The sequence below is a fragment of the Geospiza fortis genome, unplaced genomic scaffold (assembly GCF_000277835.1).
Source record: "Geospiza fortis unplaced genomic scaffold, GeoFor_1.0 scaffold112, whole genome shotgun sequence".
Taxonomy (NCBI): domain Eukaryota; kingdom Metazoa; phylum Chordata; class Aves; order Passeriformes; family Thraupidae; genus Geospiza; species Geospiza fortis.
The window spans coordinates 10725555-10748512 of record NW_005054298.1 but is presented as its reverse complement, the minus strand read 5'-3'; the positions used below and the strand labels follow the sequence as shown (position 1 = coordinate 10748512).

At 35.4% G+C, this 22958-nt stretch overlaps 1 protein-coding gene across 3 annotated transcripts in view; it reads left to right on the top strand.

Annotated features, from left to right (window-relative positions):
• Positions 1-638: 638 nt before the first annotated feature.
• Positions 639-22958, top strand: part of PTPN4 (protein tyrosine phosphatase non-receptor type 4) — a 71005-nt gene continuing 48685 nt past the window's right edge. For 2 of the 3 annotated variants that reach the window (XR_004082014.1, XM_031059036.1), the window contains exons 1-9: positions 639-797; positions 7228-7335; positions 10210-10252; positions 10349-10427; positions 14092-14136; positions 14379-14431; positions 16439-16559; positions 17622-17709; positions 18459-18547. Coding sequence is in view for 2 of the 3 variants with exons in the window: in XM_031059036.1 (XP_030914896.1) it covers positions 660-797; positions 7228-7335; positions 10210-10252; positions 10349-10427; positions 14092-14136; positions 14379-14431; positions 16439-16559; positions 17622-17709; positions 18459-18547 (764 nt within the window). In the remaining variant the exon portion in view is untranslated. The remainder of the gene's footprint in view (positions 798-7227; positions 7336-10209; positions 10253-10348; positions 10428-14091; positions 14137-14378; positions 14432-16438; positions 16560-17621; positions 17710-18458; positions 18548-22958) is intronic. The other variant, XM_005415772.3, reaches the window with a different exon arrangement.

Genomic DNA, 22958 nt, shown 5'->3' with positions numbered 1-22958 from the left:
AAATTGACATAGACAGAAGATTCAGTAATTTGACAAACATTAAACTATTCATGTTGTAATTTTAAAAAAAGAGGGCAAAGAAACAATGCTAATCTTTTTGTTACCACTGTACATTCTCATGTTTTGTGATTTTAGAGTGAATGCACAGGCCTTGCAGAATAACGCATCAAAGTCTTGTTTGTTTGCTGTTTTCTTTTTCTCCATAAAGCTTTTTATGTAAGCATTTTTTGCTGTTTTGCACTGAAATTAGTTACTTAATTGCATCTAATATCAGGAAACTAGTAGCCATAATGCCTAGCAATTACAATGCTTTTTGAATTGAAAATGTTGTTGTGAATCTTTAAAAACAAACAAAAAACCCAATGAGAAAACAGCAAACCCACAAAACAACCTTAAAATAGGGAGGGTGTGGGCAATGGACAGAAAGTAAAGGACTGAGTATTTTGGTATAAGGTTGTGTTGTAACATGTAAGGCATTGCTGTCTTATTGACTACTGTGAATTTAGTGTTCACTTTTCTTCTGTCTGTAATGGACTTTTTAAATAATGGACTTGCTGTGTTTTCACCTTTTTTTGAAGTGAGACATTGTTGCATTTGCATTTTTTTGGCTCTTTTTAACTTTTCTGTTGGTTTTGCCTGCAGACCCTGTGTGGACAGTAATGACCGCACGTTTCCGATTGCCTGCTGGCAGAACCTACAATGTCCGAGCATCTGAGCTGGCACGAGACAGGCAGCATACGGAGGTGGTCTGCAACATTTTTCTCCTGGATAACACTGTACAAGCTTTCAGAGTTAATGTAAGTAACACTCTTACTGCAAATCAATATCTGGCTTATTGCAGATAAATATCCTGAGCTTGCTTTCCTTTTCTGTGTTTGTATGGCTGGAGTTTGACTTTCAAACAGTGTGAAGTAGAGAATAAAAGGGGAAGTTGTATTCAGGCAGGCATGCTTGTACACGTGTGCACAGTTACTGGGATCTTAGTCATTCTGGCATGCTCTGTCATACTAACACATCTTCATTTCAAAATCCAGTGTACGAAGCATAATTTATTTCTAGTAATTCTCTTCATGGATTAAAGTTGCCCAGTGGAAATGGAGGACAGTTTTGCCATTGAGTTGAATGCAGCTTTTGTTCTGCTGCATTCTGGTTTTTGTATTTTCAGCACGAGTAAGGTGGAGTGGGAACTTTTCCCATAGCTGTATAGCTGACTGTGTTCAATCACCTGTATGGTTATACTTGGTCATAGATGTCATCTTAGAGAAACTCCTTGCTCTTTGCTTTCCTCAGAAATATTATTGTTCTGTGATTTCCCTCACTTAAGGTCACCACCTTCTACTACGCTAATGACAATGACAGGGAGGAAAATGGAAAGCTGGTTGCTGAATACTGAGAACTGTTAATGGAAAAAATCAACAACTTTTACGCATGAACCTGGAATTTAAAATAGGTTATTCATCCCATTTTCTAATAAAAATGTTCATGATGTTGTGTATATGTTACACAAGTGCAGCCCTTTCTTTCAGCTTCCTGAGGGGGAAAAAAACCCATTAAAAATAGGCAAGGACCTCACAAGAAAACATTAAAGCATTTAAAGTTGTCTGTGTGTGAGAAGAACTAGAACTCAACAGGAAAGAAGCTGTAGGTTTTCCTGTAGTAGTAGAACTCTGCTTTTACTTTGAAAGCTATAGAATTGATGACTTACATAGAGAAAGGTTGAATAATGTGATGATGAAAGTTAACAGGTGGCATATTAATTAAAATTTTTCAAAAGGAGATTGAACTTCAGCAAATGAAGTGTAGGAGTATCAAATAAGGCTGTGGCACTTCAGATGGGAAGTGAAGGAGAAAGTGAAGCAATTGTCAAATCTATATGGACAAATCAATTCAGACTATTTGAAGAAGTTCTAATGCTCAGTAATTATATTGAATTCTGATACCCAGTGTACAGCAAGGATATTGATATATTTGAATGTTTCAGGGAAGATTTGTGAGAGGGATTGCCTTTTTCTGTTCTGTAATCAGTGGTTAGAGCCTGCAGCTACTGATCACAAGTGAAAGCTGTTATCTGGCAAAAACTTGCAGGGATCCAACATCCAGAGGCTTAAGGTTCAGAGGCAGATCTGGTGGTTATTTGTTTTAGATATGTCAGTCAAGGTGGAAGGGTTTAGGATAGTCTCTTGAGGCATTTCTGTAGTTCATTCAAAAATACTTAATTTTCCTGGACTTCTGAGTAGTAAAGTGTGGGAATTTTGGATGATGGAGCTGAGGGACAGATTTTTAAAAGACTTTAATTTATTAACATCAAGCCTCCTTTCCCTACTAAGATAATTTTTTCTCTATGCTTTCCCCTTTTCTGTATCTCTTCTCATCCTTGCTAACAGTTTCCCAGTCTATACTGCCTGCCAAAAAGCAATATATGCAAAATGTAGTTGGATATAAAACATTAGAAGTGCATAAGAAATTGTAAATGTTGTCATCTTTGCTTTCAGGTGCATAAGTTTTCCATTAAAGTATCTGTCTTGTGGTTTTTTCTTATGAAGAAAGTAAAAATAGGGAAGAATAAGGAATAGTTGTTGGGCAGCAGGTATGGGAGATGTGCTTCTTTCTGATCTAGGTGTTTAAAAGCTGTACATTTTTAGAGGATACTAGTGCCTCTAAGAAAAGCAGAATCACCAGCTATAAATCCTCAAATGTCTGTTCTGTCTCTCCCAAGAAAAAATTATGTAATATGTTCTTACCACCTCCCTAGTGTACTAAATATTTTAGTTGCATGGATCATGCTTTACTGCTTATACAGATCAGCCTGCAAGTTTGTCTATTAAAACTGGGTCTAGGGAATAAAAAGTTCCTTGGTGCTGAACATCTTGATCTCATGTTTTAGACTCAATCTGTTTTTTCACAATTAGGGAGTAATAAAGTATTCATTTGTAGCAAATGTAACCTACATGCCATACAGGTTCTCAGGTTTTATAGCTTTGGTTTACTTTATTGTGGTTGGCTCTATACTTAGCCATAAATATTTATGGGCTTGTTTTCAAAATAGGAAGAACAAAGATAACATCAAATAAATTAGCCCCTTCTTTTTTTTTTCTCCTGGTGATTGCTATAGGTATTTTGTATGCTAATGATTGTAAAAATCATCTGGAGGATGCAGTGGTGTGTTAATAAAAATGTACTCAAATGCTATTTCTTCTCCAACAGCAAAGTGGTGATCACAGACAATGTCTCTTGATAATTTACGTGATGTTCTAAGTTCACAATTCAACCAGCCCTTTCCATTGATCTGAACAAAAGGCACCTTTGTGCTAAGCCTTACCTTGTTGAGAGTGTAACAAATCAAACCAGATAATCCCCATGGATTGTAGCCAGAGAAAGGCTGCATTGGTTCCAGGCAGAAGAATCAGTTGGAATTAACCTGTGCCTGTGTTTGAGGAGTACAAACCCTTTCTTTAAAATGCTCTGCTTACTAAATGAAGAAATCCTCCTTCCATCCTGAAAAGCAGACTTCAGTAGAACATGTAGCTGGAAGAAAGAAGGCTGATGTGAGTTAACAACATGATCAGGATCATTTGCATTACTGTAAAACTGTTTCTTCGAGATCAAATTACTTTAATTTGTTTTAATTACTTGTTTAAATACCTAAAATTACATCTTTTCCATGCAGGCTGGCTTACTTATATTCCCTGAAAGCCAATATGTCAAGATAGATGGGGTGGGTTGTTCTGTGAGAAAGGCTAATGGTCATGGACAAATGTTTCAATTTGGAGCCTTTACTATCCCAGAACTTCAAATTTAATGAATTTACACTCTGATGGAAGCAAAATGTAAAAACCTGTAAAATAAGTCGAACCAAACAAGAAAAGAACAAACCAAACAAAAAACCCCATACCACCCCTCTGTAATTTTAGATGTTTTTAGTAATTTAATCTCCAGCATTACTTTGATACTTTCCCTTTTTTCTTTGACCAAAAAAAAAAAAATTAAAAGAATAGCATTAGTTGTAGAAGGAAAGGAGAGAGTTGAGCAGTGTTGGGGAGTGCACTTCCTGGAGCATCAGCCCAGGCATTGTTGTGAGCTGCAAGTGAAAGGGTTTGTGTTGCCAGTAGTGAAGGAGCAGCGCAGCCTCCCACAAATGTGTGAGCAGCAGAGCTGTGACCCTCTCCAGGAAAGCCCAGAACCTGTCATCCCCTTCCTCTGGCATCAGAAATCCAAATATTTTTAGGCTGACACAGCAGCAATGTCTTGTGGTGTTTGTTGTGGGTGCAGCCAGTTCTGTGGGCAGCAGCAAAAGCAGAGTGTCAGTAATGGAGCTGGAGAAGAGGGTGAGAGCTGGTAAGCAGGCATCAGACCTGTGTAATGTGTAAAGCTGCAGGTATCTGCCTAAATTTTCACACATGGTGTTTGTGAACAAGTGACAATCATTTTGCAATTAAAAATTAATCTGTATATATCTAGTGATACTAGATGATAAACAGTTAATAAAATGCAGTTCATGTATTGATGTCTAGTGTCTATGTCAAATTTGGCCTAAGAGGCCAAAATTTGTGAGACATTCTGCCTCCAGCAATGACTAGTAAGTGCATGTAACCCTCTAATTCTTCAGTTCAGAAAAAAAATGGACATTTTTGTGTCTAACTCGTGGTTTTGTCTTAGATAGTTCTCATTTTTCATACGTGTTTTCATTATTTCTTGTTTTATGAGGAAATAATGTTTAACTTGAATCTGTAGCAACAAAAGTTTCTTATTATGCTCATTTGCATTTATTTGGTTTGCTTTTTTATTAAAAAAATCAGACATTTAAACTTGATTTCATACTTTTTATATTTTTGAGCAGCTGTTCAATGTTATCATAGTATTACAAGTATTTTGGATCTTTCTCCACAACCAGAATTGTGACCTTCACCTGCTTTGGCAAGCTGCAACATCATTACATAAATATCAGAGATGGGTTAAGCTAAGGTCTGGTTTTGCTAAATGCTTATCTTTATTTTGCACTAGGTAAAACATTGTGATCCAAACAAATGCTTCATGTTGAAACCTGTCTTCTCTTACCAAATTTGCTGCTCAATTGCAGGAAAAATACCTTCCTTGTGGTTGTGGAATGATGTTCTGTGTTTCTTAATTCAAACTGATCAGCCAGTTCTAAGCTTTTTCATTAGGAAATATTTGTTCAGGTTTTTAAGAAACAGTATACATTGGCAGGATTAGATTGGAAAAAAGCTACAGAGATGGTATCTGCATGCTGTTAGAGGAAGTAACATGTCAGCTGTGGTAATTGCAAGACTAAACTTAGGTTCCAGACATCTCCCATTTTCTGGTAGTTACTGTTATAAGTTCTTCGTTTGTGTTCTTATTTAAATCTACGTGGGAAAAATGCCAAGAGGCAATTAGTGTTGCTATGTAATTTTAAAATTAGCTTTATTTGCTGTAAAAACTGTACTGATTATTGGTTTATTTCAAAATATAACAGAAACTCCTAATTTAGTAAAAATTAAAGTGGCTATATTTGGATTGTATATAAAAAATGCCTTATCCATTTATGCTGTTGTACATTTATTGTGTTAACATCTGTTTTTTTCTTTGCTTGTTTTTAGTAATTTGGAAAGTAAATTTTTCAGTGGTGTACTTCTTATCAATTTGTAAGACATCTTCTCTGTACCATTTAAAGAAAAATAAGGTCTTTTGCAAAGTAAATACAGGAATTCTTAGGTCACTTCAATTTAGCCAAATTTATATGGGACCTGAAATGTATCCCTTATGTAATTTCAACTTAAAGATATATGCAGAGTTATGGGTATGATTGTCCTCATGGGATTATTTCAAACATAATTTGTGTATAATTATTCTCTACTTTTTTATTATTATAAAATAAATTGTCATGCTTCTTGGAGTTTTTAGGCGCAAATAACTGCCTCTGACAGTTTATTAAACTTCAGTTGAATTCAGTGTAATTTCATCTGAATAAAAAATTTAGTTTTGATAGGATGCTCTTAGATGTTAAAAGATGTCTGAAGGCAGATGTGTAGATTTTTCTCTTGTATGGGTATTAATGGAATTCTTGCAGCTTTATCTTGATCTTTTAGCTACATACTTCCATTCCAACAGCTGTAAAGGTAAACTGTTATGTAATCTCTATGCAAACCAGGGTACTTTGGGAGCAGAACAGCAGAGGTTTTTGTTCTAAAACTCTAAAATTATTCTTACTGCCTACAGTAAACAAGGCAAGATGTATCAAATCCACTGTAGCTGCAATAATACTTGGCACCTAGAAGTTTATTAGAAGCCTCTCTGCTTGGTGACAGAAAGTAGAAAATCTAGGTGGAAAATGTATCAATCATCTCTTTCACATTTCTTCTTGTTTGACAGTTCTTGCAGAATTTTGCTTGTCTTTTGTATTTCAAGATGCTGTGACACTTTTAACTTCTTTGGGAAACTCCCTTCAGATTTCACCAAATGTATTTATTGAGTCTTGTCATAATGGCACACTCAGAGTTTCAATTACTATGTTGGCAGTATTTCCAGGTTAGGCAAAAAATGGCTAGGTACTAACACCACAGATTCTTTTTATATCATTTTGTGGGTAACATTTGTCCCTGTAGTAGAAATCAAGTTTGTTCACTTGACTCTGAAGTGTTACTGCTACTCAGTTACTTTGAATTAATTCATTTACAGTGAAGTGCTATCTTAGAATGTATTAAATGATACTTCTTGGTTAGGTATTTGGCTGTTTCAGCTGTCTCTGCCATTAAACTTTGGAAGCATTTTCAATATGCTGGTTCATTTAAAGTCAGGAATAGATTTTGAGATCAGGAAGGATATTTTGTGTAGACCTGTACATTTGAATTCAGTGACCCAAACAAGATTCTTGTTTGCACCGAGTTCTTTATTAATTTCTGACTGTTTTTTTTCCTTTTCTGCTCTCCTTTTAAATATCAAATTTGGCTAATGAAAGGCTTTCAGAAATAATCATGTAGCTAGCTGAGAAGTGAGAAGTTCTTACTGTCAGAAAATGACAGAGAAGAAAAATGATTTCCTTACATATGTTTCAAAAAGAGCTGAAGCTCGTTTAAAAATAGTGCTGCTGGGATACACTTTGTGATATTTTAAAAATTGCTGCTAGAGCATGTCTGAAAGAATTTATATGTGCTCTACCTGCCTGAAATCTGTGTGTCCAGTTATATATATTTATTGATTAAAGGAAAGGTCTGTATTTTTTCTCTGCAGAAACACGATCAGGGCCAAGTTCTGTTGGACATAGTCTTCAAGCATCTCGATTTGACAGAGAGAGATTACTTTGGTTTACAGTTGGCTGATGAATCTACTGATAACCCTGTAAGTTATCCCTTATAAAACTCTGTTTTATAAGTACAGTCTTTAAGACTCATAATCATGTTAATCACTGTGCTTTGTGTTATTTAAAGAGAGGTAAATAGAAGCTGTTGCAAGATTGTGCCATCTTCCCCAGCTGTGTCATTTGTGAGGGTCTCTATCATCTTTTGTTGTAGTTACAATAAAATTGCGTGTTAATAGTCCCAGGTTTGGAGTAAAATATGGAGTTCTGTGCTTATGAAGTAATATCTTAAAAGGATATTACTTGTTTTGTTATGTCTGTTTACTAGATTGCATTATCATTGTCAAAAAAAAGTGAATCTGTTTTAGATTTGTTTTGTGGTTGTATTTGTCCTTAGGACTTAGAGAATAATGAGGGGGTTTTAGATTGTTGTGTATGGAGTTTCTGTTTGTAGCCCAGATACCTTGGTGATCTTTCAATAGTGCTTGGTATAGTCCCGTATCTAACAAGGGCAGTCATCTCCTCACCTTAACAAAGAAGGGACTCCCTTGGAAATGAGTCTTTACAACGGTTCATGGACTTAATTGAAAGAAATTCTACGCAACTGAAACTTTGTAAATCACGAGTAGAAACTAAGAGATGCAAATGTAACATTCACTGCACTAGTTACAGTGGTCCTACTGGGATCTTGAGTGCCTTAAGAGCGTTTTTGGATATTTTCTTTCATAAGTATCAAAGAGTCAATACTTGTTTTGCAAAGTGCAGTTTAGCTAAGCATTATTCCTTAAGACAGTTCTTTACCTAATTCTTATTATATGTACAGCACAATGATGGGCTCCAAACTTACTTCTCAATTTGTGCATCAAAAGTCAGCTGCATTCATTTGTTGACAGTTTTGTTAAGACATTGGTGGACTGCCTCTGTAATATTTTTATTCTAAACTTTGTTTCAGGCTTAAAAAACATAGGCAAGCAGAAGAAAGGCTGAATTATTTTTCATCTTTTTAAAAGAAGTATTTAATTGAATATTGCTCAATATTTAATTGAATATTGCTCAACATTCAGAAATTTATCTGCCTTTCCAAAGGGTAGAGCTCTAAGCTCTCTTTCTTTTAGTTTATCTGTCTGGAAGCAGCTGAGCACAACACTGTAATACAAGGATCTGATTAAGGGTTATTCCGAAGCAATGACTTAACAGGTATTTGGTACGAGCACATACTTTAAAGATTTTTTTTATTTTTTTAGTTTCTAAATATTTTGTCTCTTCAGCACTGTCTAGTTGCCATGAAAACAATGTGTCAGAGCTAAGAAGAAGTATTACCAGTGTTAGTCATGCAAGTGTGAAGAATGCATGGGTTTGAATAATTTCAGGTTTTGATACACATTTACATTTGGTTCATTTGGACAAGGAAACCATATTGGGTTGACAAATATTCTAGTTACTTGTGAAATAATACAGCAGAATATTGCTAAGATATAGTTAATGCAGCAGCAGATAAAGATGATGAGGAAGAGGGGATTCTGCTAATTGAGTGTGAAACCTCTACCATTGTGTTTAAACATGGATCTCATGAATTGCAGAGACCTTGTGTTTTATTATAATACTAATATCAAAGGAAAAAAAAGTATCTGTCACCATGTTTTGAAAGATTCTTATATAAAGTACACATATATCCCTGGCTGGAGTGTTCTTTAAGCTTTTACATTTAGTCTTAAAAGTTAATTGATCCTGTATGAGGCTTTTTTTTCAGGTATTCACACTTTTGAGGCTGTATCAAACTGCCTCTACTTCCTCTTGAGCTAACTACTACAAGGATGCTGCAGCATGTAGATCTAGTCATCACTATTTGTTATTCCTCATGAGAAAATGACTAACTTCAGGCTAATGAATTAAAAAGGACAAAAATGACAGGACTAACTTCAGATCCGTTGTGTGTGTTAGGTAGCTCAGATACCTGTGTGTTTGGCTCCTCCTCCCTCACCTGAAAAACTAAAAGACCCTGTGATAAGTGTGAGGGAGTTGCAGGCTGTAAGGGGTAGGTGTCTGTCACTGCTTAGGAGCTGTGCCCATGTAACGATTTCCTGAGGCTTGTGGACTTGCCTTGCAAGGCAGCTCAAGGAATTGAGCAATATTTATACCAAAGATAGACTTAGGAGGTACCTGGACTGAGTTGGTGTGTACAGAGACTGCTGGGTTGCTGATGGGCAGTGGTTTAAACAACTTGCAGAACTTTCCAGGCAGTTGTACTTTTAGCTGAAATTTGCCACATTGATTTTTATAAAGCTCTGCCTGTACACAGCAGTGTTCTCTTGCAGAAGTAATCAATATTTGGAACTGTTCAGTAAAATTATTCTGTAGTCCTTAATCCAGGAGGCTGAGTGCTGGATCTCTGGCTTTCAAGATCAAGTTAGTGATGTAGCAGTGCTGACACAGGCTGACAGTTTGAGCCAGTGGGATCACTCCCTGGATGTGGCAGACTCACAAAATCCAGTCAGAAGTACTGGAAGTAGTTAAACAAATTAACTTCTGAGTTGGGTAAATGAGCCTGCTTACAGCTCTTCACTGGCTTAGGTGGTTCTTCTTAAAGAGTAGCTGACAGTTATTAAACACAGCATAGTTGGGTTGTGACCTCTCTCAGGCTTCTGTGACAATCATGGAAGCAACTCAAAGGGGAATTACTGCTGTGAAACAGGTATCTGGACAACATAGGTTAATCTTGGGGAAAAAAGAGCAGTAGCAGTTGTTGATGATAGTGATGATGCCTCCAGAATCAGTAATAAGCCTGTGTATGCCAGTGAGGCATTTTGGTAGAGACCAAGTAAAAAGTAATAAAAAAGCACCAGTTTCTTGATGTATAAGGCTGTGATTTGTACTTTGTTTCTCTGAAGTTTGTGTTACAATTTGTCTCTTTCCAGAGGTGGTTGGATCCAAACAAACCTATCAGGAAACAATTAAAAAGTGAGTAATGTATGTATTTTGTCAATTCATCTATTGTTATTATGCTGTTTTTCCAGGGTGCCCTGATTAATTAGAAATAACTTTTCTTGACCATAGGAGGATCTCCTCACAGTCTGAACTTCAGAGTTAAGTTTTTTGTAGGTGACCCAAACAAGCTCCAAGAGGAATACACAAGGTAGGTCTGGTTGCTTTGTCAATAAAATACTTCTCTAGAACAGTCATTAATTTCTTTAAGGTATAACATGGAAATTTTCTTTTAACTCATTTTTGTTGTATGTACAAGCTTCTAAGTTTTGCTTAATAATTACAGATGTGAGTTATGCAGTTGTACCAAATCAGTATAACAAAAAGCCTCTGTGAATAAACTTATGAATTTATATGCAAAGTGAAGTAACTACATGAAGCAAATGCTACCAAGTAGAAACAGAAAAGGGAAAATAGAGAAAAGAGGAAAAACTTAATCCCAGTATTTACCAATAAATACAAATTTAATTCTATCCTTCCGAGTGCTCTCCTTTGTGACTAAAAAATTGCTGAGCATTCTGCATGTCTCCCTCCCCAGTTTTCTATTAATACTAATAAAATTAAGCTCTTTGTGGTTGTAGTTGTAGTTTGAATCACATAAGTTAATTTTGATAGCAGTGTGTTGAAATCTGTTAAAGAAAATGCTCAGTGTGAATCAAAATCAGAGGCTTGTGAATTGCAGTTAGTCCTTGAAGAAATGCCTCAAATTTTCCATATTTTTAATTACTTCTGGCCCTCTACAAAAATGGCATGAATTGACAGATTGGAATTTCTGGATGTCGGCCATTCTGAAAACAGGTCAGGCCCATTCAAAAAAATTATTGAGGATAGCTTTTGAAACCTGAGTACCAAAACTGTGACAATTTGAGTCCACATTTGTTTATCATTGCCTTTAATTTGTCATATTTTGGACAAAATTCTGCACATATCTATGCAGACAGAATTCACTAAAATGACTCCCAGAGATTCTGCATGAGACTTTGTTTTACTGGAATATTTACTCTAGGAAAATTTGCCAATTTACTCTATCAAAATAATGAATAATGAAAAACATGTTTTCTGAATTAAAGGAAAATATGTAATATTCCTGAGGAGGTGAAAAAAATCATTAATGTTGATCAGTGTGAAGTAAACTATAAAGAAGGAGAAAACTGGAGAAGTGCTATTCTCTAAATACAAAGCTATAAACACAGCTTTCTTTTAAATGGGAAATAATGTATGGTTTCTGTATCTAGGTCGGCTCTGCCTTTTTTGCTAATAGGCCTAATTGCCCCTGAGAAAACTCATTTGTATTTGGAATTATTATAAAGACAGAGATATTATCCATGGGCTTCTTTGGAGTGAAGTTAGGATGCCATGTCACAAATATGGGTTCTTTCACGTAATCAGTATTTCCACCTCAAAAAAGGGAAAGAAAAAAAAGTGCAAACTTCTGACAGTTCTGGCTGATGCTGAGACTGCTCCAAAGTGCTCAGTTTTTACAAATTCCATGAGAACAGAGGAATGGCTCAACACATGAAGCAGCATGAAGAGCTGTCAGGGAAAGGTTCAGTGTCTTGTCAGCCCTCTGTGCATTCATGTGAGCGAGGCAGGTTTGAATGCCCCAGGTCAGGAGAGGTCAGCAGGAGCTCAGTGTGTGCTGGAGAGCTTTGCTTGGAACTTGGCTGGGGAGGGAATGAAGCTTCATTAGTGCTCCTCGTGGCAGGGAGAATTGCTTATTAGCGTTGATTCCATTAGCAGTAATTCTGTCCTGCCTTTCCTAGCTATAGCTATATAAGTAAGATGAAAACATGGTCATGCAGTGCTGCCTTTGTTGTTTTAGTGGAGTCTGTTCAGGCTTTTGCAGATCTGCTTTGCTAAAGCTTCTATTGATTTCCCATTTTGCTCAATAATATGTGAGGCTTCAGTGTTCAAACTGGTCGTTGGCTAACAAACCATTAACCTCACTGTTCACTGAAAACAATGGTCAGAAGATGAACTCTGCTTGGTGTCCCTTAATCAAGATGTCCTTTAAGTACCATGAAATATTTCTAATAAAGCTTTATACTAAAAAAATCCAAATAAAATGGAAGTGCAGCTGTATATTTGTGAAGAGATGCTCAAGAAAAGCATGTGAAGCATATCTATTTAATATATGTTTAACTTGTAATTTATTGCATTTATTAATCAGTAAAAAATTTGCTTTATCTATTTTTTTATTTCAATATGCATTTTAAGTATTTGAAATATTTGAGATCCTGAAGTCTGGAGAATGTCTAAGTTTTAACTTCTTGAGGTTATTATCTTTTAAACTGAGCTTCTTGCCTTTCTGGTCAGTTAAAGCATTTCTTGATGTTTTTGTAGGGGTTGAGCACATGGACTAATCTTTGCTTGTCAGTTCACAAATGTTTGCCCTCATATTCTTACAAACATGGAATGTTTTACGTTTTTACTATTATATAGCTTGTAAATAATTGGATTTCTCTGTGGATATTTGTAAATGTTTGTGTAAGACTTTAAGTGGTAGATAATCCACCTTCTGAAGACTACATAGTTAGGAGAAGTCATGTTATGTGTAATAAAGTGATATATTTTGGCTTTAATTTCTTAGTTGAAGTTGTTTTTGGGAAATAAATATTTAATATTTAGTGCTTTTCATATGTAACATTGGTGTTTGTAATGAATGGGTATAGCCCAGCTTTTGAATCAGAACTACACAAAGGAAAACATGTGATTATTATAATAGTAATAATGTAGGGTTTAAATTTATAAGAAAGCAGCAATGATGTTTAAATTTGCCACTCAGTAACACTTTTATTAAAAAATTCAAAAGGCAGTGGAGACAAATTCTACAGCAGCTTTTATGTTCTGTTGCAGAGATTTTTATTCTAAAAGTTTAAGCTGCTAGCATCCTGCCACAATGATAAATCTTGTTTGGTACCCCACTGCAATCTCTAGTTCAGTGAAGCTTTGTAGCAGGTGTGATTTGCCACTTGATGTAAAAGTATACTTTTGAAGTATACTTTTATACTTCAAATTTTCTAAAACCACTGAGTGAAATATGAAGGATCTAAATGAATGAACAAAAGATTTATTCTGAGACATTAACAAAATATTTGGGATTTGTTGGAGAAACAATGGAAGTAATTTAGAGGAAAATTTGTTTGTACTTTCTGGCTTGTTGGAGTTTTTAAGTCATGATGTTTCTGGTGCTCCTGTTTGGTGGGAAGTAGTTTGTGTTTGGCTGTGCTTTTTGTCATATCAATCTCCTTCCTGACTTGAAAGAGTGGACATGAAGAAGCTAGATGAATTTCTAAAACAAGCTTTTTTCACATCATAATTTAAAGAAAACTTTAGAAGCTCAAGGGAGGTTACTTGAGAGGTGTTTGACATAATAGAGTGCTCAACTTCAGTAATAACAATGTAACTCCAAAATACTAAGAATAATTCATATAAATGAAAACACAGCAGTATCAAATACTCAGAATAAATTAGTTCTGTCTACGTGGAGTACAGATCATTCTTAAGAGGGTACCTCCATACACAGATGCAAACTGCAATTTGTGGTTGCTGTATAAAGCAGGAAAAATGTGAAATTTGTACCTTTTAGTGAAATATAAAGTATAACTTCATAGCCTGTAAGTTATTTAATTTACCAAGGTGTATTATTAGTTTACTAAGCAAAGTTTCATTTCTTTCCTATTAGAGTTAAAGAAATAGCATGGAAAATGTCAAGTGTTAGTTTTACACTAACTGATAGCAAATTACATTAGATTGATGAAAAATGATGGAATAAATTTTAATTGTTGTGTTTTTTGTTTGCTTTTCTAAATAAGGTACCAGTACTTTTTGCAAATTAAGCAGGACATTCTTACTGGAAGGTAAGACATTTTTCTTGTGTTAAGCATTAAATGCAAATCTGGTCAAGAAAAATTTCATAATGGGAGATTTTGCCTGCAAAAATAAAAACATATTAAGAATAAATCACTGTCTATGCTAGTAGAAATGTTTATAACAATCACCTGTCAAATTTGTCCATAGACTATAAAAGACTAGGATTTTCAAAACCAAATGTCATATGAAATATGTAATTTTATTTATTTATCATTTTAAAACAAAACAGATTGCCCTGTCCTTATAATACTGCTGCTCTTCTGGCTTCCTATGCTGTTCAATGTAAGTATAATTACTGTTTGTGTACTTGTTAGTACTGAAATATATAAAAAGTCTTATTGGTTAGTTTCTAAACAATGTACTTTGTATAGCATTATACTGTGGTGTTTGTGGGCATGGTGCTAATTTTCTCATGATTAAGGACATTGATTGGTTGTCCTCCCCCAGTATGTTTTGCTGAATTGGATATGGGAAAAATACTTAAAGCCATGCTGTTAGAAAACCCCAAATCAATACTCTTTAATTCCTGTGCATTCTGAGGCATGGAATGGTGGCCTTGAGAATGATGCTAAAAAGTATTTCTTAAGACACTAGAATGTTTTTAACACACTATATGGTGAACCTCCAAATAGGTGTGGAAAAGGAAGTTCTGGTCTTATCTGGCCAAAAAGTTCAATACCTGTCTTCACAATTTTAAGCTACCCAGTGAGTAGATGAGTCTTGAAAACTGAGATTTAGTTTTCTTCCTCAGTCAGTTTTTCTTCATAAGCTGAAATGAAGCAATCCCAATATATTCATTCACATTCATGTGTTTTTCTACTCTTGAAGATACTTACATGCACATTAGTACTTTATATACTTTGTACATATCAGAGAAACAGCATCTATGTTAATATGTTCATAAAAAATATATAGTAATGGTAGTGTCATGTTTTATGCATGGTTTTGTTCAGTGATCACCTTTTTGTAGGTCAATCAATAGAACAGTTTCTCTTAAACAAAACTCCCACACTTCAGCTGCCTGAAAAATGTACTGCAAATACTGTCATACTATAGGCATTTGTCTTAGAAGAGATGAAGTATTTGATAACAGCAACTATGAAAACTTGATAACATTTTTATTGGAAATATTGTAGAAGTGGTGGGTATGCACACTGTATTGTATTTACATTTATCCATGACATCCTGCTGCTACTGTTTGCCAGCGTGCAGAGCTCTGTCTAATGATTCCTGTACCTGCCTAGTAATAAACTTCCTGGACTCTTTATAAATACATGTAAATAGCAGATCTCAGTCCTGTACTCTCGGACTTCAGCAAGGAGTGCATTCTGTTATGAAACCTGGTCCAATTTTCTAGTTTTTAAATTATTTAAAGTAGGATCTGTTTGTGGTGATGCAAGTGACCCAGAGGTCTTTCTACCTTCCCTTCCTTTCCTCATCCTCCCGCTCAATAAGTGCCTTCATCTGCCTTGTCAGTGCTGCTAGGCCTGCCCAGGACCCCAGATCATGATATATTATTTTTATCTCTCCTCTTTTCATTTTAGGTTTCTTATCTATCACTGTCGATCTGCTACATGAATTGCAGATATTTAAAGCTGAATTTTTTCTATTGTGGTTAGAAAGCCTCAAAGAATTTAAGCAAATGTTGTTTATATGTGGTTTTCTGACAAATGTGATTGTGATCTATTTCTTATAATTTTAGGGAAGTGTTACAAGTTATGTAAACACACTTTTTATTAGTTTCAAGTAGAATAGTTTCAACGTAGGTGTATGTATGTGTACTTTGTTTCATACATACAATTGAATGTACAAAAAATATTTTTCTAATGCTTCTGAATGTATTTTGGTGCAGAATGAGTAGCTGGACTTTGCAGGTCTTCATAACGAAATAGCAGTTGTAGTGTTAAAAGAATAAAATTGTGTAATCACATGAAAACAAGCAAAAGTAAAATAGTAAGAGAAAATTGAATACTATCCTATATATATATATCCTACTTCGTGCTTGCTGTAATGACAGCATTTATGGATTAATTTGTGTGTTAAAAATTAAACACTTTATGAATTTCCTTCATAAGTGCATAATCAAAGCTCTCTCTAAGTAATCTCAATGATATTCACAGAGAATGTGACTGTTTATTCAAAAGGGAAAATGGGAATCCAAATGTCTTCTCTATTTTTCTTTGCTGTGGATCATAAATTATGTGGGAGCAAACTCATGTGAATTTGGGGGCATTGCACAATGCCAAATACATCAGTGATAAACAATAACCTCTCTTTTTAATATTTTAGCCGAGCTGGGAGACTACAACCATTCAGAAAACTTGCCAGGCTACCTCTCAGAATATTCTTTCATCCCTAGCCAGCCTCAAGACTTTGAAAAAGAAATAGCAAAATTACATCAGCAGCACATGTAAGGATTTACATCAGAAGATACTGACTTTGTCAAATCCTGACTGCTGATGCTGTACTATTATACAAAACAAATAGTATTTTTTCTTAAAGGTTTTGGGGTGGGTGGGTTGTTGGGTTTGTTGGTTGGTTGGTTTTGGTTGTTTCTTTTAAGATAATGTGATTTTTTCTTTTTCTAGATTAAATACCTGTATAATAAATACCATTGATGGTCTGTACAAAATATGACTATCTAAATTAGTGAAGTAATGAACATGTTAAGTTGAAGGTTCTCTGAAGACAATATTTGTGCATATTATGTTGGATATTAACTTAGCCAGATATATTTTCTTTAAGATTTTTTTTTTCAGTCTTTGGGAATGTTCTGAGCATAAGGGCTTTGTTTTCATGATGCTCTCTCCAGTAAAAGAGTTACTTTAGAAGTAACAAAGTCCTTTTCTTCAGTATCTGCTCTTTCCTGTGTACGAGTCTCTGACCTTTCAGAAAGAGGAAAAGGCAATGAAGCAATGGAAAATATTTTTTTTCAGTATGTAACATTGTGGTACTTTCCAGTGATGGTTCCTTCCTATTTTATAACTTTAGTGCCTTTTGTTAGTTCAATTTAACAAAATATAAGCAATATTTATAAAACATTTGCTTGATCAGGTCATTTTTGCTTCCAAAAGTACAGAATGTTACCTTAAATTTCAGATAAAGTCTTAGAAAATTCTCTTAGCTACGTTAAAGACACTTGAGTGAGCTGATGGTAATTTAAATTACCAATGCCAAATAACTGTAAAACTAATTTCCAGATTCTAGGGCTCCACAAAGATTTAAATTATAAAGTACATTAAAATAAAATGTGTTGTGAGCTCTTGTCAAGACTTCTGTTCTTTTGGAAACACAAATACTTTTCTGTTAAAATTTTTGGGTTACTGTCTGTTTATCATGAGAAAGGAAATTCAGATTTCAGGGTGGGGATAGAAGTAGTAAAATGAATGCAGATTTTCTGTCTGCACTCACCTGGGGAGCCTGATGTGGGAGGTTGTGTTAGAACATTCCTGATTTAGCTGCTTTCTTTCAGAGGGTTGTCTCCTGCAGAAGCAGAGTTCAATTATCTCAATACAGCACGTACCTTAGAACTTTATGGAGTTGAATTGCACTATGCAAGGGTAAGTTTGGATGAACTAGTGTTGCAATGTAAAAATGTATTCCTCTGAGATTTATGGAAAAATACACTTTTCTTTTTGTGAGCCTTCCTGGCTTTTGCTTACAAGAGAAAATAAGAGAGAAAATATTATACTGTTAGGTGCCTAACCGGGGTTTACTGATTGAATATCCACTGTTTCACTGTAGAGAGGATATTTCTTTGCTCATATTTGTGCTTAGTTATCTGTGTGTTAATCAGGTTGAGCTTTGTTGCCTTGAATGCCACATTGAGAGTTCTATAGCAGGTGCTTGATTAGAGTGCAAACATATTTCAAGAAAAAAGTGCTACTTAAATTGCTTACAATATTGTTTGTTTTAGAAGCTCTCCTCTCTGTGTTCTGAGATTGTAATTTCCTTTCAAGTAGGAATTAAAGTTGCTGGTCCCTTTTAGTGTAGCAAATGCCAAACCAGTCTATTGGTGCTGCTATTGTTAATAAACTATAATACTCTTGTATTTATTTCATCAAAGTTAGTGAAAGACCGATCTAACTTTAGAAATTAAGATTTTGTGTGTACTTATTGTGGTAACTCAGAGCAAACATTCAGGTTTGTCCTAAATAGGAGGAGAAAATTTAATTTCTTATTTGTTTTATTAAAAAACATTTCCTTCCTCATTATTTTGTGTATTTAGAGAGAGATGAGAATGAACGTATGTGAGGTTTGAAAAGATAGTTATACTGTTCTTCAAGTAATTTTCTCTTTTCTTTTAAAGGATCAGAGTAACAATGAAATCATGATTGGAGTGATGTCAGGTGGAATACTAATTTTTAAGAACCGTGTACGAATTAACACCTTTCAGTGGTAAGGACAGCTGTTTAATGTTTTTATTTGCTATTTCAAAATATTTTTACCATTCTTAAAAAGACTGAACCTTATGTTGTTTTGTATCACGTTGAAATTATTTATCTCATGTGCCATGGGGAATATTGTGGGGGGTTTGTCCCAGTCTGCATGCTGTGCTGTTAAACAACTTTGAAACTAATGAATTTCAATACTCTTTTTCTTCAGGAGTTTCCAAGAGTACTTTGATTAACTGTATAGCCAGGGCCAGTGTGATGGGCTAGCTTACAGTCTTTAAAGAGACAGGTGAATTGAAAAATATTAACTGGAGATTGACTGCTCTTTCCTGTTTTGTGACCTATAAATTAATTGTACTGTGGGCTTGAAATTTAATGTAGTTAGGGTACTTGTGAATAACTGAGGTGGAGCATTTAGGATATTGTCATCTCTTCATCTGTAAGTAACCATTTTCATTATATGATCAAAAAAGTTTATTTACTGCAGAAAATCTTTTAATCTCTAAATTCTTTAGAAGTACTCTGTAACCTCTGTGGTGCTCTGCAGAAGTTATGTCACCTTTCTGGAAATGCCTTTCTTAGTTCCTGCAGAAGTAACCTTCCCTTGGTTTCCTTTGCTGGTTTGGAGTTCATTTTGACAGCCTTATTACTTGTGTTGCTGAGTTGCTATAGCTGCATTCTGAGTAGGTGAAGTCAGTCATATAAGATTATCATAGCAGACATTAGTTCACCAGGCACAAAAGCTGTTCATTCAGGAGAAATGATCAGAACTGTTCATTTGCTACTGATTTTGCATTTTTGTTTGTTGCTGATGTGTGCTTGATCTTTTCTGCGATATTCTGGTTTTCTGTGCTAAGCTTAGTCTCACGGTTCATTGTATGAAGTTATATATTTTGTGGTTTACCAAGCTGAGAAACAGTGTCATTGGTTGAATTTTGGTTGATTTTTGTAGAGAAAGAAAGAAGCTATATCAAAGTGTTATCTGCAGGCAGTACAACTGAATGTGGTGAACATTTTACCTGTATGCCTTTGAAGAAAAGTAAGACTGAGACAATTACAAAGCATTTAAATTTCCAGTCTTCCTGGTTATTGGGTAAATTAAAACTGGAGTTTGCAATGATAACCTGAAAGTACTGTACCAGTCAGTCAGACCTGCCCTTATAATAGTGACACATTCCGGGAGAGATATCCTTCATGTGGTGAGAGTTTTGAGATGTTGAAGCCATTTCTGGGCTAAGGCTGCTTTACAAATGGACTGCTGTAATAGTCAGGAAGGTTTTATTTCAGTCTGATTTTACTGCTGTTATTTTTGGGAAAACAGCAGTAGTAGAAATAGGTTCTGTAAATCACACTGGTAAATTACTGAGTACGTACAATCTAAGTCATAATTAAGCTACACGTCACTAATGGAAGTTGGAGGTTTCCCTGAGTTCTGCTTCTTATTGTTTGCATGCCAGGGATGCTGATCTAAATTCTTAGTGTGGTTTTTTTTTGTGTGTGTAATTACCTAAACAGTTCTTCTTTGTATTCAACCCTATCAGCTGACACCAGGGATATTAATTTCTTGCTGTGAAGACTATAGTTCCAACATAATTGGTCTTTAAAAAAAAAAAAAAAAAAAAGAACCACCCTTCCCCATTTCACCCTGTTAGAGGCTTTCTTTTTCTATGAGTAATAATCTGAAATACCAATTTCCACAATATAGCTCAATAATAGACATATTACCCTTTCTTTCTAGCCATAATCATGCTGCTGCTCTTGTGCCACTAGTACTGATACTACTTCTTTTTGCTACCACTTACTCTTGCTCCTATGCAGCTGGAGCTGTGTAGTGTCTTCCTAGTGCTTTATAGGTATAGTAGATATTTGGATACCTGTTTTTCAGTACTCCTGAGTTTTGTGACAAGTGAGAGGATAGAAATGCATGTATGTGGGATGAAATAAAGATTTAACTGTATTGCTTAGAGAAGACTCAAGTAAAATTTTGCCCTCTCACTCTTAATTTGATTTTATATCTAAATTGCTTTTTATGAACCTTTTGATCATGGGGAGATATTAAACAGGAGGAAGACAAGTGAGGAATAGAGGAAAACAAAGGACACTGTCTTTAATCCATGTGTCCTAACTTGATCTTCTTGTATTGTGTATAATTCTTCCTTTCCCTAAACTTTGCTACCAGGCACAGAGACCTGGGAATCCAAGGAGATTGAAGACCAAAGGAGAAGATCATGGAGTAGATCAGCCTTTCCTTTGTTACTAGACCACCTGTTCAGCAGTTGGAAACATGCTTTCCTCAGCCTGTTGTTTGTGGTTGACGTATCTCTGGAAAGCTTTGATGCCTTTTGCATCCAGTGCCGGTTGTAATCGCAGTTGTGCTGTGGATCTCCTGGTTTTGTCCTTCAATGATTAGGTGGTACTGTGCTCTTCCTTGATGATCTGATCCTGCTTACACATCTTGTACACTTCTTCTTGTGTTTGAGCCCAGTCAGCAGTTCTGAGTGCATCTTGGCTGGCCTCTTCTCATGCTTGCATCTTTTCTAGCACATCAGTATTGTTCTGGATTGAGAAGATTGTCCTTTAAGACTGACTACCTGTTCCTGTGACCCAAAGGCAGCTTCTGTGGGATTTTGCCCACCAGAGCTCTGAACAAACTGGAGTTCCCTCTCCTGAACCCATGGTTTATTCTGCTGCATCCCTCCCCTTCCTTTCAGATCTTTAGCTTCACCATCTCCCAGCTGCTGGAGCCCTGTTTGTCTTTGGCTACTAAATCTGGACAATCCTTTCTTGTTTGTGAGTTGAGCTACCTTGAGCATCTTCCCTGGGTGACTGGTCCAGAACCTGTGTCCAAGAGGTGTTGCTCAAGAAATTTGCTGGATTGCTCATGTCCTACCTTATCACCTCCCAAGGGTTGGGGTGGCAGATCCCTTGTGAGAACCAGGGCTTGGTATCAGGAGATTCCTTCCACATGTTTGAGGACAATCTGCATTTTAGACTAGGATTTCAAATATCTCTTAATTTAAAAAGATATATTTTCTTATTTAGGATGTCTGCGGTGACTGTAGATGGGAAAATCATACCAGGAAAATAATATTGATGCCTGCCTGTTCTTACGCTTTTCCTTGTATATTCAGCATTGCCAACAGTCAGAGACAGGAAGCATAGACAGGATGCCTTTTCCTTGGGCTGAGTATGGATGTGCTCACTCAGTGCCTAGCAGGGTGTTAGCACTGCATAGGAACTCTCTCATCTGCTGTATTTTTTTGAAATAGCTGGGAATCAGCTTTGCTGAGTCATTTCTTTGTACTTGAGTGGTGGCTCTTTTGAGTTGAATTAGACCTTATTGGCTAATGTTACAGCTTTGAGTCTGTTCCAAATGGTTTCAGGCTTAAAAGTCAGCTGACCTCACTCTGTAAGCCTAAATTATGGGATGACATTAAGACCCCGTATGTATTATTCTCCTTGAGTTTATAAATTACCAAGGGTAGTAATTTCTTTAGCAGAAGAGGAAACTCCAAAGAGTGAGAGATAGTAAATGTTTTTATAAATGGAATAATTGCTAAGTAAATCTGATATGTGTATGCAAAGTGTATGGAGATCGATTTTTAGAAAAAGTATATATTAAAATGTTCTTTTAATTGCCCTGTACACCAAAGTGTTAGAAAAATTAGTAATAACTTACTTGTTGATTAGCTGCAGCCTAAATAGTCTAATTTTTTTCTGTTTTTCCCACAGTCAGACTGTTAATAATCACTAGTGTATGTCCTATCCAGCAAACATATGACCCATCCTACATTATCCTTAAGCAGGTTTTTGTCACAAGAGGTTCTAAGAAGATTGGTGCATTGCCAGGGGAATAATTTGATTTCAGTAGATAAGATACAACTCACCTTTAAGTCTCAAATCCTTGAGAAACTAACTCTGATAGCAAGAATTTGTTAAGAATTAAAAAAAAAAACCCAACTAACAAATGGGACAGTTATTGCTACTGCTTTTTTTTTTTATGTTTTTATGGTTAACTGTTAAACTAATAGCAATGCTGGGAAAGAAAAAAAATGGGAAAATATGTAAATAACCATAATTTAAACACTAATATTCATGGAGTGTCTTCATGTTACTGCAGATAAAGACTCTCCCAACAAATTAGGACATCCCACTTACGTTCCTGCTCGAAATAATCCCCTGGAGAAAAATGTCTTTATTTGATTTAGTTAAGAAGATAATTTCTATATATAGATACCCAACTTAGGTGTCTGTTAAATGTTTTGCTTCTCATCTTTCCTGGTCTTAAGGGTTTTTTATTCAGCAAGTGATAAATATGCAAGTAGTAATTCCAGTCAGTTTGCAGTATTTTATTGGTTGTTCATTTTTCAAGTAATAAAAGTTACTATGTTTTTCTTTTTACAGTTTGAACCTCA